This window comes from Microplitis mediator, chromosome 7 (genome assembly GCF_029852145.1).
Source record: "Microplitis mediator isolate UGA2020A chromosome 7, iyMicMedi2.1, whole genome shotgun sequence".
In the NCBI taxonomy this organism is placed as follows: Eukaryota; Metazoa; Arthropoda; class Insecta; order Hymenoptera; family Braconidae; genus Microplitis; species Microplitis mediator.
The window spans coordinates 7,351,130-7,368,713 of record NC_079975.1 but is presented as its reverse complement, the minus strand read 5'-3'; the positions used below and the strand labels follow the sequence as shown (position 1 = coordinate 7,368,713).

The following is a 17,584-nucleotide window of genomic DNA, read 5'->3' as shown; positions in this document are numbered from 1 at the left end:
GTAAACGAGGCTCATTATCTCCATTTCAACAAAAATTAATACAATAGTATTTATGTTCATTTATATTTATAACAAATATATATTTGTAAATAATTGTAAATAATTGTAATATTATCTTTATTATTTTTAGTCTAGATTAATAATCGAAATTACGACATAACTACGAATTTCATTGTTTTTTAAAATTAACTACTGACATTGATATTATTGTAATGTATGTTTGGAGTATTGCTTAATAAATTTGTATGCTTATAATTTTTGGATTTTTTTCTTCATTAATTAATCATATGTCCATATATTTCCCAAGTTGTACTATTACACGAGTAGTGTGTGTGTGTGTGTGTGTGTGTGTGTGTGTGTGTGTGTGTGTGTGTGTGTGTGTGTGTGTGTGTGTGTGTGTGTGTGTGTGTGTGTGTGTGTGTGTGTGTGTGTGTGTGTGTGTGACCGGTCTATAACTTTTTAACTAATGAACCGATTTGGATGGTGAGGCGGCAATCGAAAGAGCTTGTTGGCCATCAACTTTTCTGAAAGTTTCAGATCATTTGATCAAGTAGACTCGATAGTATTGGCGAATTACGAAAAAAAAAATTTTTTTTTTTAGTTTTTTATTGATTTCTCAGAAACGACTTATACGATCAACTCCAATATCTAATCAACTCTAAAACTTGATTGCCGCCTTAGCCATCTCAATTGGATAATTCGTTCGAGAGTTATCGCGGGCAAAAGAAATGGCAAAAAACGGTTTTTTGCAAATATCTTCGAAACAACTGAACCAAACAATTTCAAAATTTTATCAGCTCTAGAACTCAATAAAATACGCCGATTGCTACCTCAACCATCAAAATCGGTCAATTCGTTCCTGAGATATCGTGGGAGAATGAAATGCTAAAATCGGTTTTTTTCGAAAACAATGGCACACAAAAGTATTTTCGAGCTCGAAGAGGTCGAAAATGTATCCACAACAATGTTTTCGAGTTCGAGGAGCTCGAAAACAGCGGGAAGTTTTGGGGCTGGCCCGCAGGGTCAACCGATAGACGGATTTTTTTAGCTGCAATACACTTGGAGCAATTTAAATTAAATCTCCAAGTATATTAGAACACTCTTCTGCATATTATTTCCTCACAAAGGTTTGTTCAAACACTTGCGTGTTTTTTTTTTAAATTTTTTTAATATTTTTCTATCATATTCTGCCGCCATTTCATTTTGACGTTCGATTTTTAGTTTTCTCCAATTTCTAATAATTTATTTTTCAAATATTTAAATTTACCGCGCAAGTAATAATAATAATTAATAAGGGTGCATTCCGAAATGCGCTACGTTACAGCTGCTCGCACCCTGAATTTAGCGTTTTTTTTTAAATTACAAAGTGTGGGTCCAGAAAGTGGGTTACAAAGTGAGTGATTAATATCAGTGTTTGTGTAAATAATTTTAATTAGTATATTTTAATATGAATAATTATCAAATTATTCAAATTTCGTTTCCAAATTGAGCAAAATTAATTTACTATGTATATAATTCCTTCTTATTTTTTATACTCTAGCAATAATCTATTGCTTACAATTATTTACTTAATTTATTGCTTGTGATTATTAATTTCTATTTGTTAGAATAAAATAAGTATCAATTTTATATTAAAAATATACGTATTATATTTGATTAAAAAGTAATGACAATTTATCCTTTGAATGCAGCAATGCCAGTGATAGCACGTCCAAGAATCAAACTATGAACATCATCAGTACCTGTATCATGAAAAAAAAATTAAGATTTCAAAACTTTGTTCAGAGATGGGTAGGAGGGCAAAATGGGTTTACTATGATATTATGCTAGCCATTACCATAATAGTAAAATAATGATTAACATAATATTGTGGGAATTATTATCATACTATTACAGAAACAATTAACAGTCACCATAGTGACAGAGTAACGATTATCACAATTTCATAGGAACTATACCGATATCGTATAGAAATGAAACCCATGCAGATAGGAATGTTCACCATAACTTACATGGGTGCCATTCCCATAATCGATATTTCAAATAAACTTGTTACCATACAAGGAAACGATTCCCATTATAAAGTCAAATTTATTTACTTTCCAGATTTTTTTTCACTTTTTTTAGGGGGTACCTGATTTTTCCCGCAAAAATACAAATTTTTGTCAACTTCAGTACTCTACCCCCCCCCCCCTCCGCTCGACCCTACAACTGCCCTATTTCGAAACCCAGTAATTGGGGTTTTTTTTTACATGACTCAGTACATTACTTATTTTATAAAATTACTGGCATAGTAAAGCCGGACTATATTGGCCACCGAATGGAAATTTAAATAGACACACGTAAAAATTACTGTGTCCATAGTAAAAGTTACAATAATTACTGTAACTCTTTATATAATCGTTGTCTATTTTACTATGGCCATAGTAATTTTTTTCTGTGTTCATTTGAATTTCCATTAGGTGGCCAAAATGGTCCGGCATTACTATGACACCATAGCATTTCAAACAAGAATAATTTCTCCGTGTAGAAATATTAATTTTGGGAAATTTACATAAGTGCACTTATCGCAGCTGAACAAAAATATATTTTATTAATTTAAATACTAGGAGGTTTAAAAATACTTTTCAAAATTTTTCGATAGACTTTAATTTATTTCCTTAAATATATTTTTGGTTTAAAAATTTTTTGGCTCCAATTTAAATAAATTCTTTTAACTAAACACTTTCCCGAAACGAAACACTCATCATTTAATTCGGGAAAAAAATAAAAATTACCGAGATAATATTCATGTTTATTTAGACACCATATTAAAAAAAAAAAAAATTACCTTCATAAGTAATTGAAGATTCAAGATTAACCATGTGTCTCATAACGTGAAACTCATCTGAAATTCCATTTCCTCCTAAAATTTCTCTCGTTTTTCTTGCAATATTAAGAGCTTTAGATGCTGAATTTTTTTTTATTATCGAAATCATTTCCGGCGTCGCTCTAGAGATAAAGAAAGAGAAAAAAAGTTATTAACAATTGATGAATAAAAGTATAAAATAATAATCAATAAGTCAAGTAATTGAGTAAATACTTATGTTCATCTTTGAGTCTGCCAACACGTACGCAAACTTCCAAACTGGTGGCAATATCAATCACCATATCAGCGAGCTTTTTCTGTATCAGCTGATTAGCAGCCAAAGGCCTTTGAAATTGTTTTCTGTCTAATGAATATCGAAGTGCTGTTTTGAAACACGTTTCAGCTGCACCGAGTGTTCCCCATGCAACACCATAACGCGCATGATTTACACAACCAAACGGTCCCTAAGCATATAAATTTTTATATAAGCAACATATTTTCATATTTAATTTTTTGTTTATTTGCAATTATGCAGACGAATTTCATTAACTCGGACAGTCATTTGACGGAGAAGCAGAAATTTCCTGAAAATTTCGACTTATCGAATGCTCCTTCTTCTTTAAGGTGTAAACTACACGCATGCGCTCACATTACATGAATGCCGTTATAAATAGGGGAGGGAGGGGCAAAAGGGGGTACTTAAGGAAATACTACGTTTTCGAGGACTCAAATACGCTAAATCTTTTTTTTTTTTAATGATATTCAAAGTAAATAGAAGAAATTTTCAGTTACTATTGAAAAAAAAAAATTTTCATTTCTGCAGGCAAAATGGGGTACCCCCTAAAAAAGGTAAAAAAAAAAATTTCTAGATTTTAAATGAATTTGATTAAGTTGAATTTTTTTTTAAGTCATTTACATAAAGAAAAATTATATTTTACATGTTTATTGGATACAAAAGAAGAAAAAAAATTTTCAATAGTTTTTATCATAAAACAAACGTCATTAGTATTTTTCAACTGACAATTGATTTTTGAAAAAGTTTATCAAAAAAAATTCAAAATAACGCTTAATTATATTTACAGAAGTGATTTTGGAATGTTTAAAAACCATTTAAAATATAAAATTTTTTTTTATCAAATTTTGGAGGTACCCCGTTTTGCCTACTCTACCTGCTTTTGCCCCCCCCCCCCCTTCCCCTATACACAGGGACACACAAATGTATAGCAGCGGGTGGGAGAGCGTGGCTCGTAGTGGGGGTCAAGATTGAGGGGAAGTTTCGAGTTAATGAAATCCGGCTTAATGGAGTTTGACAGTAATAAAAATACTTCTTATTATTGTAAATTTACTTTGAGCCCTGTAATGCCTGGAATAAGATTTGCTTCGGGAATTATAACATCGTCCATTAATACCATTCCAGTTATAGAAGCTTTCATTGACATTTTACCCTTTATTTCAGGTGTACTTATATGGTCTTCATTACCCTTACGATCGACTAAAAATCCGCGTATTTCCCCGTCATCGCAACGTGCCCAAATTAGGAAAAGATCTGCAATCGGAGAAGAGGTGATCCTAAAAAATTTTTTTCAATGCTGTATTACTTTAAATTCAATTATGATTTTTTGATTAATTTAATAATAGATTGTAAGGTAAGGGCGTGAATTCTAATTAAAAACTCCGATTGAATCCCATATAGTCTTTCCGGAAAAAGCTGGGGAAATTTCCCCACCACTATTCCTTCTCCCTCTAGTATAATATTCGGAAAAAGATATTCTGCGCATGCGCAAATCCAAATATTGTGGTAGAGGAGGAATAATTGTGATAGGGCAAAATCCCAAACTTTATATGGAACGACTATAGGAATTTTTCTATCAGATTCCATTTGAAATTTCGGATATAATCGGATTACAAAATTTTAATCCGAAAACATACTTCATTTTTTGTAAAAACGAATTGAGAAAGAAAATTCGTCTCAGAGAGAACGAACCTCGGAAATCGCTTCCCCTATCGAAAATTTATAAACTGCGCTTGCGTAAAGAGAAGTAGGGGAATATTTAGTACATAGACCTCCCAGAGTGGGGGTAAAAACCAAAAACACCCGAAGTACGCTCTTTTGTGGCCATAATTTTATGGCATTGATTCAAGAGCTAACCTCACTTTTTTTCAAATCAGAAATTATCTTTTGCGCCCCTTGTCATATTATATAATCTACTATTAATTTATAACAATAGAATGAAAATTAAAAAATAAATACCATGTTTTGTTGCCTCTTAATTTATAAGTTTTATTATCTGCATTATAAATAGCTCGTGTTTCTATTAATCTTGGATTGCTGCCGTGGTTTGGTTCAGACAGTCCGAAGCATCCAATTATATCTCCAGAAACTTTATTTAATTAATAAAATATTCAAATTAATTATTTTAAAAAAATATCAATAATATAAAAATTCAAGTTTTATACAAATATTTTTTTTTACAGGTCATTTTAGTCGTGATAATTAACATCTAATTATAAATCTGACAGATCTTTTTAAACTTCCCGCTATAAAAACAGCAGGAAATTTTGGGGTTGGCCCACAGGGTCAACCGTTTTTAAGATTTTTGCTAAAAATTCTAGTCAGTGATATGCAAAAAAAAGTTTCTCCAAACAAAATAACTTTCTTGGATCAAAAAATTACCTGTTTCTTAACTCAAAAAAATTAATTCTTGTATGTAAGAAGTGTATACTTGAAATTGCCAATCAATTTTTTTATTTTAACCAAAATTACTTGAATTTATATCAAGCTAGTGTTTGAATTTGTCAAGATAATTTAAAAATGCCTACACTTCAAAAAGTTATTTTTTGTCAATGATGAGGGAAAAAATACTTAATTAGCAGTGATTGATTTGTTGACGATATTTGGCAAAAAAAAAAAAATAGTAAGTTATGAATAAAAATTTACTTAATTTCGGTAAATATTTATCTTTCTGTTCTTGAGTACCCCAAGATTCTATTGTAACAGCAACAAGATTTTGGACAGAATGTGATGTCCTGTATCCTCCGTCCACAGCTTCAATTTCTTTGCTAATAAGACCGGAAGCTACTGAAGAAATACCGGCAGCACCCCAGCCTTTTAAAGTACAGCAAAGTACACCAAGTTCACCAAATTCTTTTATTATTGCTTTATCAAAGTATTCATTTCTAAATCCGAGTAATATACGAGGTTGTAATTTTTCCTGACAATAAGCACGCGTTTGATCTCTTATCATTCTTTCTTCTTCAGTATACAGAGATTCAATATTAAAAGGGTCTAGATAATTGAATGCTGTTAAAAGAATTTAGTACTTATTAATTTTAGAAATTAAATGAAACAATTTATATCCAACGGTACAAAAAACTACATTATTTTTTTGTCCCACACTGAGAGAAAAGTGCAGGGTTGTGGTAACTAGATAGGGATGAGAATGAAAAAATAGTCATATTAACTAATTTTTCTAGTTTCTTGACCTATCATAGTGTCCGAAACTATTTTAAAGTAGTAATTTTAACTAAGCATTTGTTTTGTTGTGGTTACTATTCAATATTAGTTCTCAGAACTTATACTTGAGCAGAATCACAAACATTTCAGTAAATGTACGATTATAATTTAATTAATTTAGCATCATTTAAGCCGTCGACGAGTACAATTAAGGATTTTTCTTCTTTATTTTTTTGTAATAAGAATACCATTTCTTACTTAGTTACGTTTGCTGTTGTCATTGTTCATTGATTTATAACACAGTTGAAACAACTATGATATCATCGTACATTTTACAACTATATACTAGTTATCTGAACTGAGGGTAACAGTAGAGGCTTCGTTGAACTATGTTTTTCATAATTCAAAAAACTAGTTTTTTCTCTCAGTGCACTGGAGATAGTTCAGAAATTGAAGATATCAATAAATTTTTCATTAAATTTCAAGTGATTTTTGATAATATCGATGTCGAAAAAAATGTAAAACAGTAAAGAATTTTTGCAATAAATTTCAAAAATTAAGAAGAAAAATTCTGTACGATATTTATTTTTTTAAAAATATGTCAAAAATCTTAATATTGATAAAGAAAAAAAATCAAATAGTGCAAAACAATATTGGGTTGCAAAAGTAGTAAGTCAAAAAAAATTGCATTATTAATTATTTTACTGATGCACGGAAAAAAATACTGTCGCTGCAACAGGAAAGTTCTGTAGCAGCTACAGACCCGCCTTGTTACAGCTGCTAGATCAGCCCTGTTGCAACCACAGCTTAATTCCTGTTGCAGTCACAGGATTAGATCTGTGACTACAACAAGAATATACTTGTGGCTGCAATAGGACTCGTCCTTTAGCTGCAAGATGTGTGTTCCTGTGGCTGCAACAGGAATAGAACTGTCGCTGCAACAGGGTGGATCTTGTGAATACTACGTGACTTTTCTGTTGCAGCTACAGAGCGAGTCCTGCAGCTACAACAGAACTATGTCCTATAGCTGCCACAGGGTCATGTCCTGTTGCAGCGACAGTTTTTTTTTCTCGCGTGGATAATTCAAATTAATCGGATTATTAATTTTTAAAAATGATCAGTAATTTAAATTTTGGGATTCTTAATTTAAAAACAAAATTTATAACTCCAAAGTAATGAATTATTTGTAACGAAGAATTCCTCCGAATTTCGGAACATAAAAAAAAATAATAAAGTTGATAAAATTTCAGGCTTATTTGAGATCTTTTAAAAAAACCGACTTAATTATTCGTTACTATTTTTTTTTAATTTTCAGTAATACAAAATTAATAATTTTAGTAACAGTCTTCTCATAAAATCACCAAATTTTTTTTATTAATTTTTGATTCCTCAATTTTTTTGAATAGTGTAAATCAAACTTACGTTTTCCTGTCAAAATGAAAGCAGAAGAGAGACCTAGTTTATAATTTTAGATAAATTAAGAAAAATAATATCAATAATATTTTGAAATTATAAATATATAAAAGGATACATCTTTCACTTGCCGATGGATTTCTTTTTAATATTCTAAATAATTTCGATCTTACAGATAGTGCCATTTCATATATTTTTCAGTATAATAATAATAATAATTATAATAATATTAGTAATAAACAAACGACAGAAATAATGAATAAATCTCTTAGTATCTTGTTCGCGTCTTATCTGACACTATTTCTCTCCAGCTTGATCTATAACTTAAAAAATACATGCAATATATAAACAAAGGCCATTAATGAAGAAAAATTATCAAATTAGCACGCAAATACGATCATAATTATTATTAGCAATTTAGTTAAATTATTTATTTTTAATTATTAAAATAATTCAACAAATTATTTACTATCGATCATATTCGTTGATTAAATTTTTTTATTTCATTAATTCTACTTGTTGACTTCGATATGCTTGGAAGAACATTGACCCTACAATTATAGAGTCGGTCAGTATACGATATTGTATGTCAACTACTTTGAACGGTATAATAATTATCAATTTATAATTTAATTTTCTAATAATTAATTGCTGAACATTTCGAACGCGAATTTTTTTTTTACGGAAAAAAAAACATTGTACGGATATATATATAAATCTATACTAATATATAAATCTATAGGCTCTGTCTGTACATTGTGTTTTTATTTCGAATTATGGGTCAAATATCATTTTTATGACCTACTCATACATAATCTACCATTTTTAGAATTTTTGTCTGTCTGTCTCTCTGTCTGTTTGTACCTTTATAACTAATCAACCACTTATCTGATTGAGATGAAATTTTTTATACATATACAAGATGCTGTCACTTAGAATATAGGCTACTTTTTAAATCAATTATAAATCAGAATTCGGGTATATAAATTATTTTTCTAAAAGTACAATAAAAAAACAGTTATATTACAGCCATCAATTGTTTTCATTTCATTAGCGTCAATTGTTTTTATTCCATTGGCGTCAATTGTTTCTATATAACGCATATCAATTGTTTTTTACATTTTTTTTCATAGATTAGATTTTGTTTCATTTATCAATTGTTTCTGTCAATTAAATTGATAGGTTATCTCAATGCCTTATTGAAGAACTAACTAACCTTATTAAACAGTCAGAATAAGAGTGTCTCATCTGACTTATTTGTAACTAAGTAAGAATGTAAATCTATTTAATTTATTACTTGAATTTTTTTTTTTTTTTTGTATGATATATAGGATTAAAAAGACAAAATAACATATTTTACACAATATGTAAAATAAATGAAGATCATAACCTATAAATAATCATTTATATTATTTATCAACCGTTTTTGTGCATTAACTTATAAAAATAATTTGGTTTGAAAGATAAGTACTTGATTTTGCTTAGTTATTTAGAATAATTTTTTTATTTTTGTATGCTAAGTTAACCAAGATTGATCAATTCAATATAACTTATAGTGATTAATAATTTTATATTTTATATCTATATCTATACTAATATATAAATCTATAGGCTCTGTCTGTACATTGTGTTTTTATTTCGAATTATGCGTCAAATATCATTTTTATGACCTACTAATACTGTATTTACCCTTTTCGGAATTTTTGTCTGTCTGTCTCTCTGTCTGTTTGTACCTTTATAACTGATCAACCACTCATCTGATTGAGATGAAATTTTTTATGCATATACAAGATGCTGTCACTTAGAATATAGGCTACTTTTTAAATTAATTATAAATCAGAATTTGGGTATATAAATTATTTTTCTAAAAGTACAATAAAAAAACAGTTAAATTACAGCCATCAATTGTTTTTATTCCATCAGCGTCAATTGTTTCTATATAACGCATATCAATTGTTTTTTATATTTTTTTTTCATAGATTAGATTTTGTTTCATTTATCGATTGTTTCTGTCAATTAAATTGATAGGTTATCCCAATGCCTTATTGAAGAACTAAATAACTTTATTAAACCGTCAAAATAAGAGTGTCTCATCTGACTTATTTGTAACTAAGTAAGAATGTAAATCTATTTAATTTATTACTTGAATTTTTTTAATTTGTTGTATGATATATGGGATTAAAAAGACAAAATAACATATCTTACACAATATGTAAAATAAATGAAGATCATAACCTATAAATAATCATTTATATTATTTATCACCCGTTTTTGTGCACCTTTACTAATATATAAATCTATAGGCTCTGTCTGTACATGGTGTTTTTATTTGGAATTATGTGTCAAATATCATTTTTATGACCTACTCATACATTATCTACCCATTTTGGAATTTTCGTCTGTCTGTCTCTCTGTCGGTTTGTACCTTTATTACTAATTAACCACTTATCTGATTGAGATGAAATTTTTTATACATATACAAGATGCTGTCATTTAAAATATAGGCTACTTTTTGAATCAATTGTTACTCAGGATTCGGGTATTTAAATTATTTTTCTAAAAGTATAAGAAAAAAACAGTTAAATTACAGCCATCAATTGTTTTTATTCCATTAGCGTTAATTGGTTTTTATATTTTTTTTATCGATTAGATTTTGTTTCATTTATCAATTGTTTCTGTCAACTGAATCGTATATCACAGTTTATTAAACAGTCAAAATAAAAGAGTCTAATCTGACTTATTTGTAACTAAGTAAGAATGTAAATCTATTCAATATAGTATCTCTGGAACTATAAGGCTTACGGATTTAAAATTCAGCGTGAACGTTTGTGATCCCGGGAAAAAATGATTTTGCCTAATTATATATAATTATATATAAGACCTTATATATAATTAGATCTAAAAATTGGCCAGGTCTAATTATATATAATTTATATATAATTATATATAGGTTATATATGATTATATATAATACGTTATATATAATTAGATCTGAAAATTGGCCAGGTCTAATTATATATAATCATATATAAGTTATATATACTCATATATAATTAGATATGATTATGTATAATACATATATATATCATATTTTATATATAATTAGATCCGAAAATTAGGCGGGTTTAATCATATATATGATTATGTATAATTTATATACAATTACGTATGTTCATGTACGATTAATATTGAAGAATTCAGAGGGAAGTTTATTTTTTAATTATACGTTTGCAATTATTCATAACAAATTATATTTCCCTCAAAATATAAATATAGAGTATAATTAACGACTGTGCTACTACATATATTTATTTTTGTTATATAACATTTTATTATGTATTTATAGATAGATAATATAATCATGTCATTAGACTATTAGTACTTACAAACGTAAATTACTAGAGTCATTTTTACTAATATATTAAAGAAATTAAATATATTCTATAAATAAAATATTAACTTATATATATATATATATATATATATATATATATATATATATATATATATATATATATATATGTATATATAAATAATTAATTTATATTTGATTATATATAGATCTAAAGATCTAAAATATAATAAAAATTACTATATATGGGTCTATATAGGTCAGGTCTAATCAGATCTAATCATATATAGACCTATGTATAACTATATATAGGCATATACTATTATATATACTATTATATATATTCCATATACAATCATATATAATTAGGCAAAATAATTTTGTCCCGGGATATAATTAGATCTAATGATATATAAGGCTATATATACTTATATATAGGTCTATATATAACCATATATAATCATATATAATTATATATAATTAGGCAAAATCATTTTTTTCCCGGTATAATTAGGTCTAATTATATATAAGGCTATATATACTTATATATAGGTCTATATATAACCATACATATTCTATATATAATCATATATAATCAGGCGAAATCATTTTTTTCCCGGTATAATTAGGTCTAATTATATATAAGACTATATATACTTATATATAGGTCTATATATAACCATATATAATCATATATAATTATATATAATTAGGCAAAATCATTTTTTCCCGGGATGTCATGTAGGTATTCTTCATAAGGGCTTTAATAAAATTTACTCCTAACAGGGTTTGCGTGGGCTTCAAGCGTTAATATGCTTCCGTTTTTCAAATACATACGTTACAGTGTTGAAATTCGGCATGAACGTTTATTATGTCATTTAGGGATCCCTCATGAAACGACTTTAATAAAATCAAAACTCCTAAGAGGGTTCGTGGGGCGTTAAAGGTTAATATGCTTCCGTTCATTGAATATATATGGTACAGAGCTTAAATTCGGCATGAACGTTAACTTTGTCATGTACACAGAAAAAAAAATTCTCGACTGAAGATAAATATTCTTGATTCAAGAAAATTTTTTTGGAAACCTAAATTTTCTCAGATAAAGTAGAAATCTTCTCCGACCAAGGCAAATTTTTTTTTAACCAAGACAAATTCTCTTGGCTCAAGAAAATCTTGATTTGATTCCCGAAAACATTTGGCTTCCAAAATATTTTCTTAATTTAAGATAACTTTAGTTTCTGTGTAAGTATCTCTCATAAATCGGATTTAATAGATTCAACTCCTAAAGGAGTTTGGGGGAGTGTCAAACGTTAGTGTATTCCCGTTTTTTAAATATATGTGTTACAGAGTTTAAATTAAGTATGACGATTAATTGTATCGTCTACTTATGTACTATACTGAAAAAAAAAATGTTCCCAAGTATAAATACTTCATTTAAAAAAATATTTACTCGGCACTATACAAACAAATAATATTCTTAATCATAGAAAATATGTACTTCAACCGAGTAATATTTTCTTGATTCAAGAATTTCTATACTTATTTTAAGAAAATATACTTGATCGGAGTACATTTTTACTGAGATTAAACAAATATTCACTCGGTATGATACAAGCATTTATATACTTGAAAAAAGTTTTTTTTCTCAGTGTAAAATGGGTTTCAAAGGTACGATATTAATTTTTTATACACCCTTTAACTGAATTACTTCAATGAATCTATGTTAAAGAAAAAACAAAAAATAATTACATTTCAATCAAAATATTATAAACTCCGTCTTTTATCCGAGATCTGATAAAGGAGACGCGTATGTTTTCAACTCAAAAAAAAAAAAAAGCAAATAACATTTTCGTCTCATCGTTATGATTGTGGTGTAATTATTTCTAATTGCATTTTGTCATTAGTTCTTTATAGCTTACTACAATAATATCAATACAATTGCCGAGGAAGTCATCGGTCAAAGCCATAGTTATAGAAATATTCTTAATCATGAAATAAAAAAATCATCACTTAACTGTAATTTACGCCCAGCGAAGCGGGCAGGTAACGGCTAGTATATATATATATATATCCGTACAATTAGGGTGAGCCAAAAAAACCAACCTATCGAATTTGTGTCTTAAAAAGGACATATATATCGAAAAAAAAATTCTCCCATTGGGCAAAATTTTTAGCTCAATTTTAAAAGGTGTCGGTAGCCATTTGAAATTTCCCATTTAAATAACATGCTAAAAAATTTTTTTTGATTAAAAATATTATAACTTTTGAACCATGTGAGACAAAAATTTGGCTCTAGAATATTCTTGTAGGGCATCAAATTTCTTAAAAGAAAGTCCTGGGAGTCGAATTTGTAAGCTTGATATTTCGTATATTAACAGGCCATCAAAGTCTAGAGTAAACAGAATCATACAAATTTAAGGCTTTATTATTAAAAATATCAATACTACGAGAAAATTTGTTCTACATATAGTGCAATGAAATCACCAACAATATCCACGTTGTTACAAATAATATTTTGTTATCGATCACAATAAAAGAAAAGTATTTGGAAAATCCAAATAAAGCCTTACATTTGTATGATTCTGTTTACTCTAGACTTTAATGGCCTGTTAGTATACGAAATATCAAGTTTACAAATTCGACTCCCAGGACTTTCTTTTAAGAAATTTAATGCCCTACAAGAACATTCGAGAGCCAAATTTTTGTCTCACATGGTTCAAAAGTTATAATATTTTTGATCAAAAAAAATTTTTTTGCATGTTATTTAAATGGGAAATTTCAAACGGCTACCGACACCTTTTAAAATTGAGCTAAAAATTTTGCCCAATGGGAGAATTTTTTTCGATATATACGTCCTTTTTAAGATACAAATTCGATAGGTTGGTTTTTTTGGCTCACCCTAATATATATATATATATATGTGGGAGATTAAAATTTAGATTTAATTTTTCAAAAAAATAATTTTTTTTTAATTAAAAATGAATAAAAATTTTGATAATCCTGAAGTTAGTAGACAATTGAGGATTTTTTTTTTAATAATGAATTACACGGAAAGAAAAGTATGGAAGCTTTTGCTATGCTATATGGGAATAGTTCCCATACTCGCATAGAAATTGTACCCATACTATTATAGGGATGGTTCTCATAATACATAGAAATAGATCCTATACACGCTGAGAATTTTATGGCAATGATTCCCATCGAGGATTTTTTATAGTTACCATACCGTATAGTAATTTTAGAATTTTATACAATAATGCTATTAAAAACCATCATACACGGAAAATAAAAAATAGTAGTGGCAACTCTCTGAGATAGTACTGAGTACTTTCTATAAAAAAAAAAATTTCATAAAGCACTGTATACTATCTAGACTGTATCCACTACTCTCTGGATAGTACTGAGTACTTTCCCAAACAGAAACCACCAATATCTCATATAGTACACTCTTAGACAGTAGTCAGTGGCATCTGTAAAGTAACGAGTACTTTGCCGGAAAGTATAGGCGCGTTCCTAAGATATTACAAGATACTATCTGCAGATAGCACGTGTGTCGATCTGTAGATGGCAGTGGTTACTGCGCAAGACAGGACTGTATACTGTCTGAGATAGTAACCAGTGCTTTTTCAAAAAGTTTTCAGGTATATCCAAGACAGTAAAAGTGAATTACGATTTTGAATTTTATTATTTCATTAAATTAAGCCGAATCAAAATCAATTAACTTTAATTCAGGGAATGAAGTCGTAATAGCTAATAATACCAATAAATAATTAAAAACTAATTGTGTCGAACAAAATTTTTTTCACGTTCAATTTTATAAAAAGGTATTAATAAAAAATTAACTAAATGAATGTAGTTTTTTTTTTGTAACGCAACTTATATTATATTGTTTTAATTTTCAAAGATGTATTCAGCTATTTTTTTTTTATTTTCTACAGGTGAATTTTCTTTTCAAAAAAGTATACTTTTTTATAGTTATCTTATTAATTACAAGTTTTGTAATTTAGATTGAAAAATTGTCAGGTTTAAAATTTTTCTTTTTTGAAAAGAAAATTCACCTGTAGAAAATAAAAAAAAAATAGCTGAATAAATCTTTGAAAATTAAAACAATATAAACTTATTTGCGTTACAAAAAAAAAAACTGCTTAGTTAATTGATTTTGATTCGGCTTAATTTAATGAAATAATAAAATTCAAAATCGTAATTCACTTTAATTGTCTTGGATATTCCTGAAAACTATTTGAGAAAGTACTGGTTACTATCTCAAACAGTATACAGTCCTGTCTTGCGCAGTAACCACTGCCATCTACAGATCGACACACGTGCTATCTGCATATAGTATCTTGTAATATCTTAGGAACGCGCCTATACTTTCCGGCAAAGTACTCGTTACTTTACAGATGCCACTGACTACTGTCTAAGAGTGTACTATATGAGATATTGGTGGATTCTGTCTGGGAAAGTACTCAGTACTTTCTAGAGAGTAGTAGATACAGTCTAGATAGTATACAGTGCTTTCTGAAATTTTTTTTTTTACAGAAAGTACTCAGTACTATCTCAGAGAGTTGCCACTACTATTTTTTATTTTCCGTGTATGATGCTAACTATTATATCCCCGAATGATAATCACCCCATACGAAAAAAATATATATCCGGATATATCCGGGCCAATCTGCATATATGAGACATACATTTTTATATATGTCGTTTATATGCAGATTGGCCCGGATATATTCGGATATATATTTTTTTCGTATGGGACTCTCACCTATAATAGTAAGGTTCCATGTAATATTATCACAACGACAAAATATCTGATTGGAATAACCAACGACATAATAACCTGAGAAATAATAACATAACAAAATAACCTAAAAAACAATAACTAACGACAAAATAACCAAAAAAAATAACCAAAAAAAAAAAATTCCAATCAGATATTTTGTCGTTGTGGTAATATTACGTGCTACCAATAGTAATCACTCACATCTCAGATAGCAATATTTATAATTTTACTTTAATTACTAACATATCATATTGTGAACCTTACAATAATTATGAGATTAATAGCTATCGCGAGAACAAAATTAATTTTACCACCATGAGATAATAATGAGTACTATAAAATTCTCAGCGTGTACCAATATGGGAAACATTTCCATAATAGTATGGGAACTATTCCCATAATATCATAAAAACATTTTTTTGCAAAATAGTGTAAAAATTTCCCTCATGATATGGAGAGATTAAAATGAAACTACTTCGACGCTAAATTTGTTAAAAATAAAAAAATTTTTGTTGAAATTTTAATGTTTTTGCCAAATAAAAATTTTTTTTTCAATGTTTGAATTTTTATTCTGATATTTAATAATATTTCTGTGTATTGTAAAAGTTATTACCACACTTTTCTTTAAATTAATTTTTTCATGATAGTATGGGAATGGTTCCCATAATAGTTTTGGAACTATTCCAATAGCATTATGGGAACCATTCCTATAATATTATGGAAATAGTTCCCATACTATTGTAGGAACCATTCTTATAATGCTATGGGAATGGTTCCTAAAATTATAGGAACTGTTCCCATAATTTATCGTGATATTTCCTATGTTGGTATAGGAAAAAATTTTATAGAATTATGGGAACCGTTTCCATAATTTTCTTTCCGTGTACAAAAAGAAAAAAACCAAAAATATGCACATGTAGGAAATTAAAAAAACTATAAATGCAATTTTTTTAAATATTTTTTTTCATAATTTATTGTTTTAAAAAAAATCAAAAAAATAATAGACGCCGGCTAAGTTCAGTATCACAAATTTTTAACAATAAAAAATTAGCTATAAGAATATTTGAGCGAAAGACCTTAACGACACATTTAAATATTAAATGTATTTAAATTCGCGCGAATATAAAGCAACAAACAACCGGTTGAAAATGAATAAAAATTTATTTTAAAAGTACGTAGCGATTAAATGTAACTTTTAATCATACGTGTGAAATAATATTACTGTGGAAAATATAATAGTGGAATTTAAGTAACACTAATTTTGTAAATGTACTCACTGTAATTTTTAATGGATAGAAAATATTTAATTGGTGTTATATAATGGAGAAGACAGAAGTGCAGACACGTTTCATACGAGATTATATAGATTTATTGAACAACACCGACTCAACAACCTCGACTACGCGACGTGGCATGTGTGAATAATGCAAGAGATAAATGCGCATACTATATATGATAACAGGAAAATATTTAAAAATTTCAGTATCGCATGGTAGGGAAGTTTTTATATTTAAGTATGTCACGACTCTGTTTGAAATTAAAAATCAGTGTTTATATAATTGTTATGAATAATAATGCGCAGAAAAATAGAATTTCTTGGCGCAAGAAATATTTTGCATTATCAAATGAAGATATTAATTTAATTATGATTAAAAAAAAATTTTTTGGAGCAAATAAAAATTATCTTGGGACGAGTAAAAAATTTTTTGTGCCAAGAAATTTTTTTTTTTG

General features: G+C 28.1%; 1 protein-coding gene across 2 annotated transcripts; it reads right to left on the bottom strand.

Annotated features, from left to right (window-relative positions):
• Positions 1 to 335: 335 nt before the first annotated feature.
• Positions 336 to 17,289, bottom strand: LOC130671380 (glutaryl-CoA dehydrogenase, mitochondrial-like). Of its 2 annotated transcripts, none has more exons than XM_057475235.1 (9): positions 17,131 to 17,289; positions 7,834 to 8,038; positions 7,725 to 7,757; positions 5,787 to 6,149; positions 5,100 to 5,229; positions 4,195 to 4,417; positions 3,083 to 3,312; positions 2,831 to 2,991; positions 336 to 1,742 (listed from the first exon to the last, which is right to left on the bottom strand). In XM_057475235.1, exons 2-9 carry the CDS (start codon positions 7,898 to 7,900, stop codon positions 1,675 to 1,677), a joined length of 1,275 nt encoding a protein of 424 aa, XP_057331218.1. In that variant the 5' UTR covers positions 7,901 to 8,038; positions 17,131 to 17,289; the 3' UTR covers positions 336 to 1,674. The 2 variants fall into 2 exon arrangements, with proteins under 2 accessions (XP_057331218.1, XP_057331219.1); XM_057475236.1 differs by having other exon boundaries at positions 7,834 to 8,032; positions 17,131 to 17,278.
• Positions 17,290 to 17,584: the final 295 nt, after the last annotated feature.

Bases quoted from the DNA above. Each gene is read 5' to 3' on its own strand.
- LOC130671380 (XM_057475235.1), bottom strand. From the start codon at position 7,900: ATGGCACTATCTGTAAGATCGAAATTATTTAGAATATTAAAAAGAAAT. The intron at 7,758-7,833 runs GTATCCTTTTAT...ATTATAAACTAG, and splicing joins TCCATCGGCAAGTGAAAGAT to GTCTCTCTTCTGCTTTCATT. The intron at 3,313-4,194 runs GTAAATTTACAA...TTATATGCTTAG, and splicing joins CAGGCATTACAGGGCTCAAA to GGACCGTTTGGTTGTGTAAA.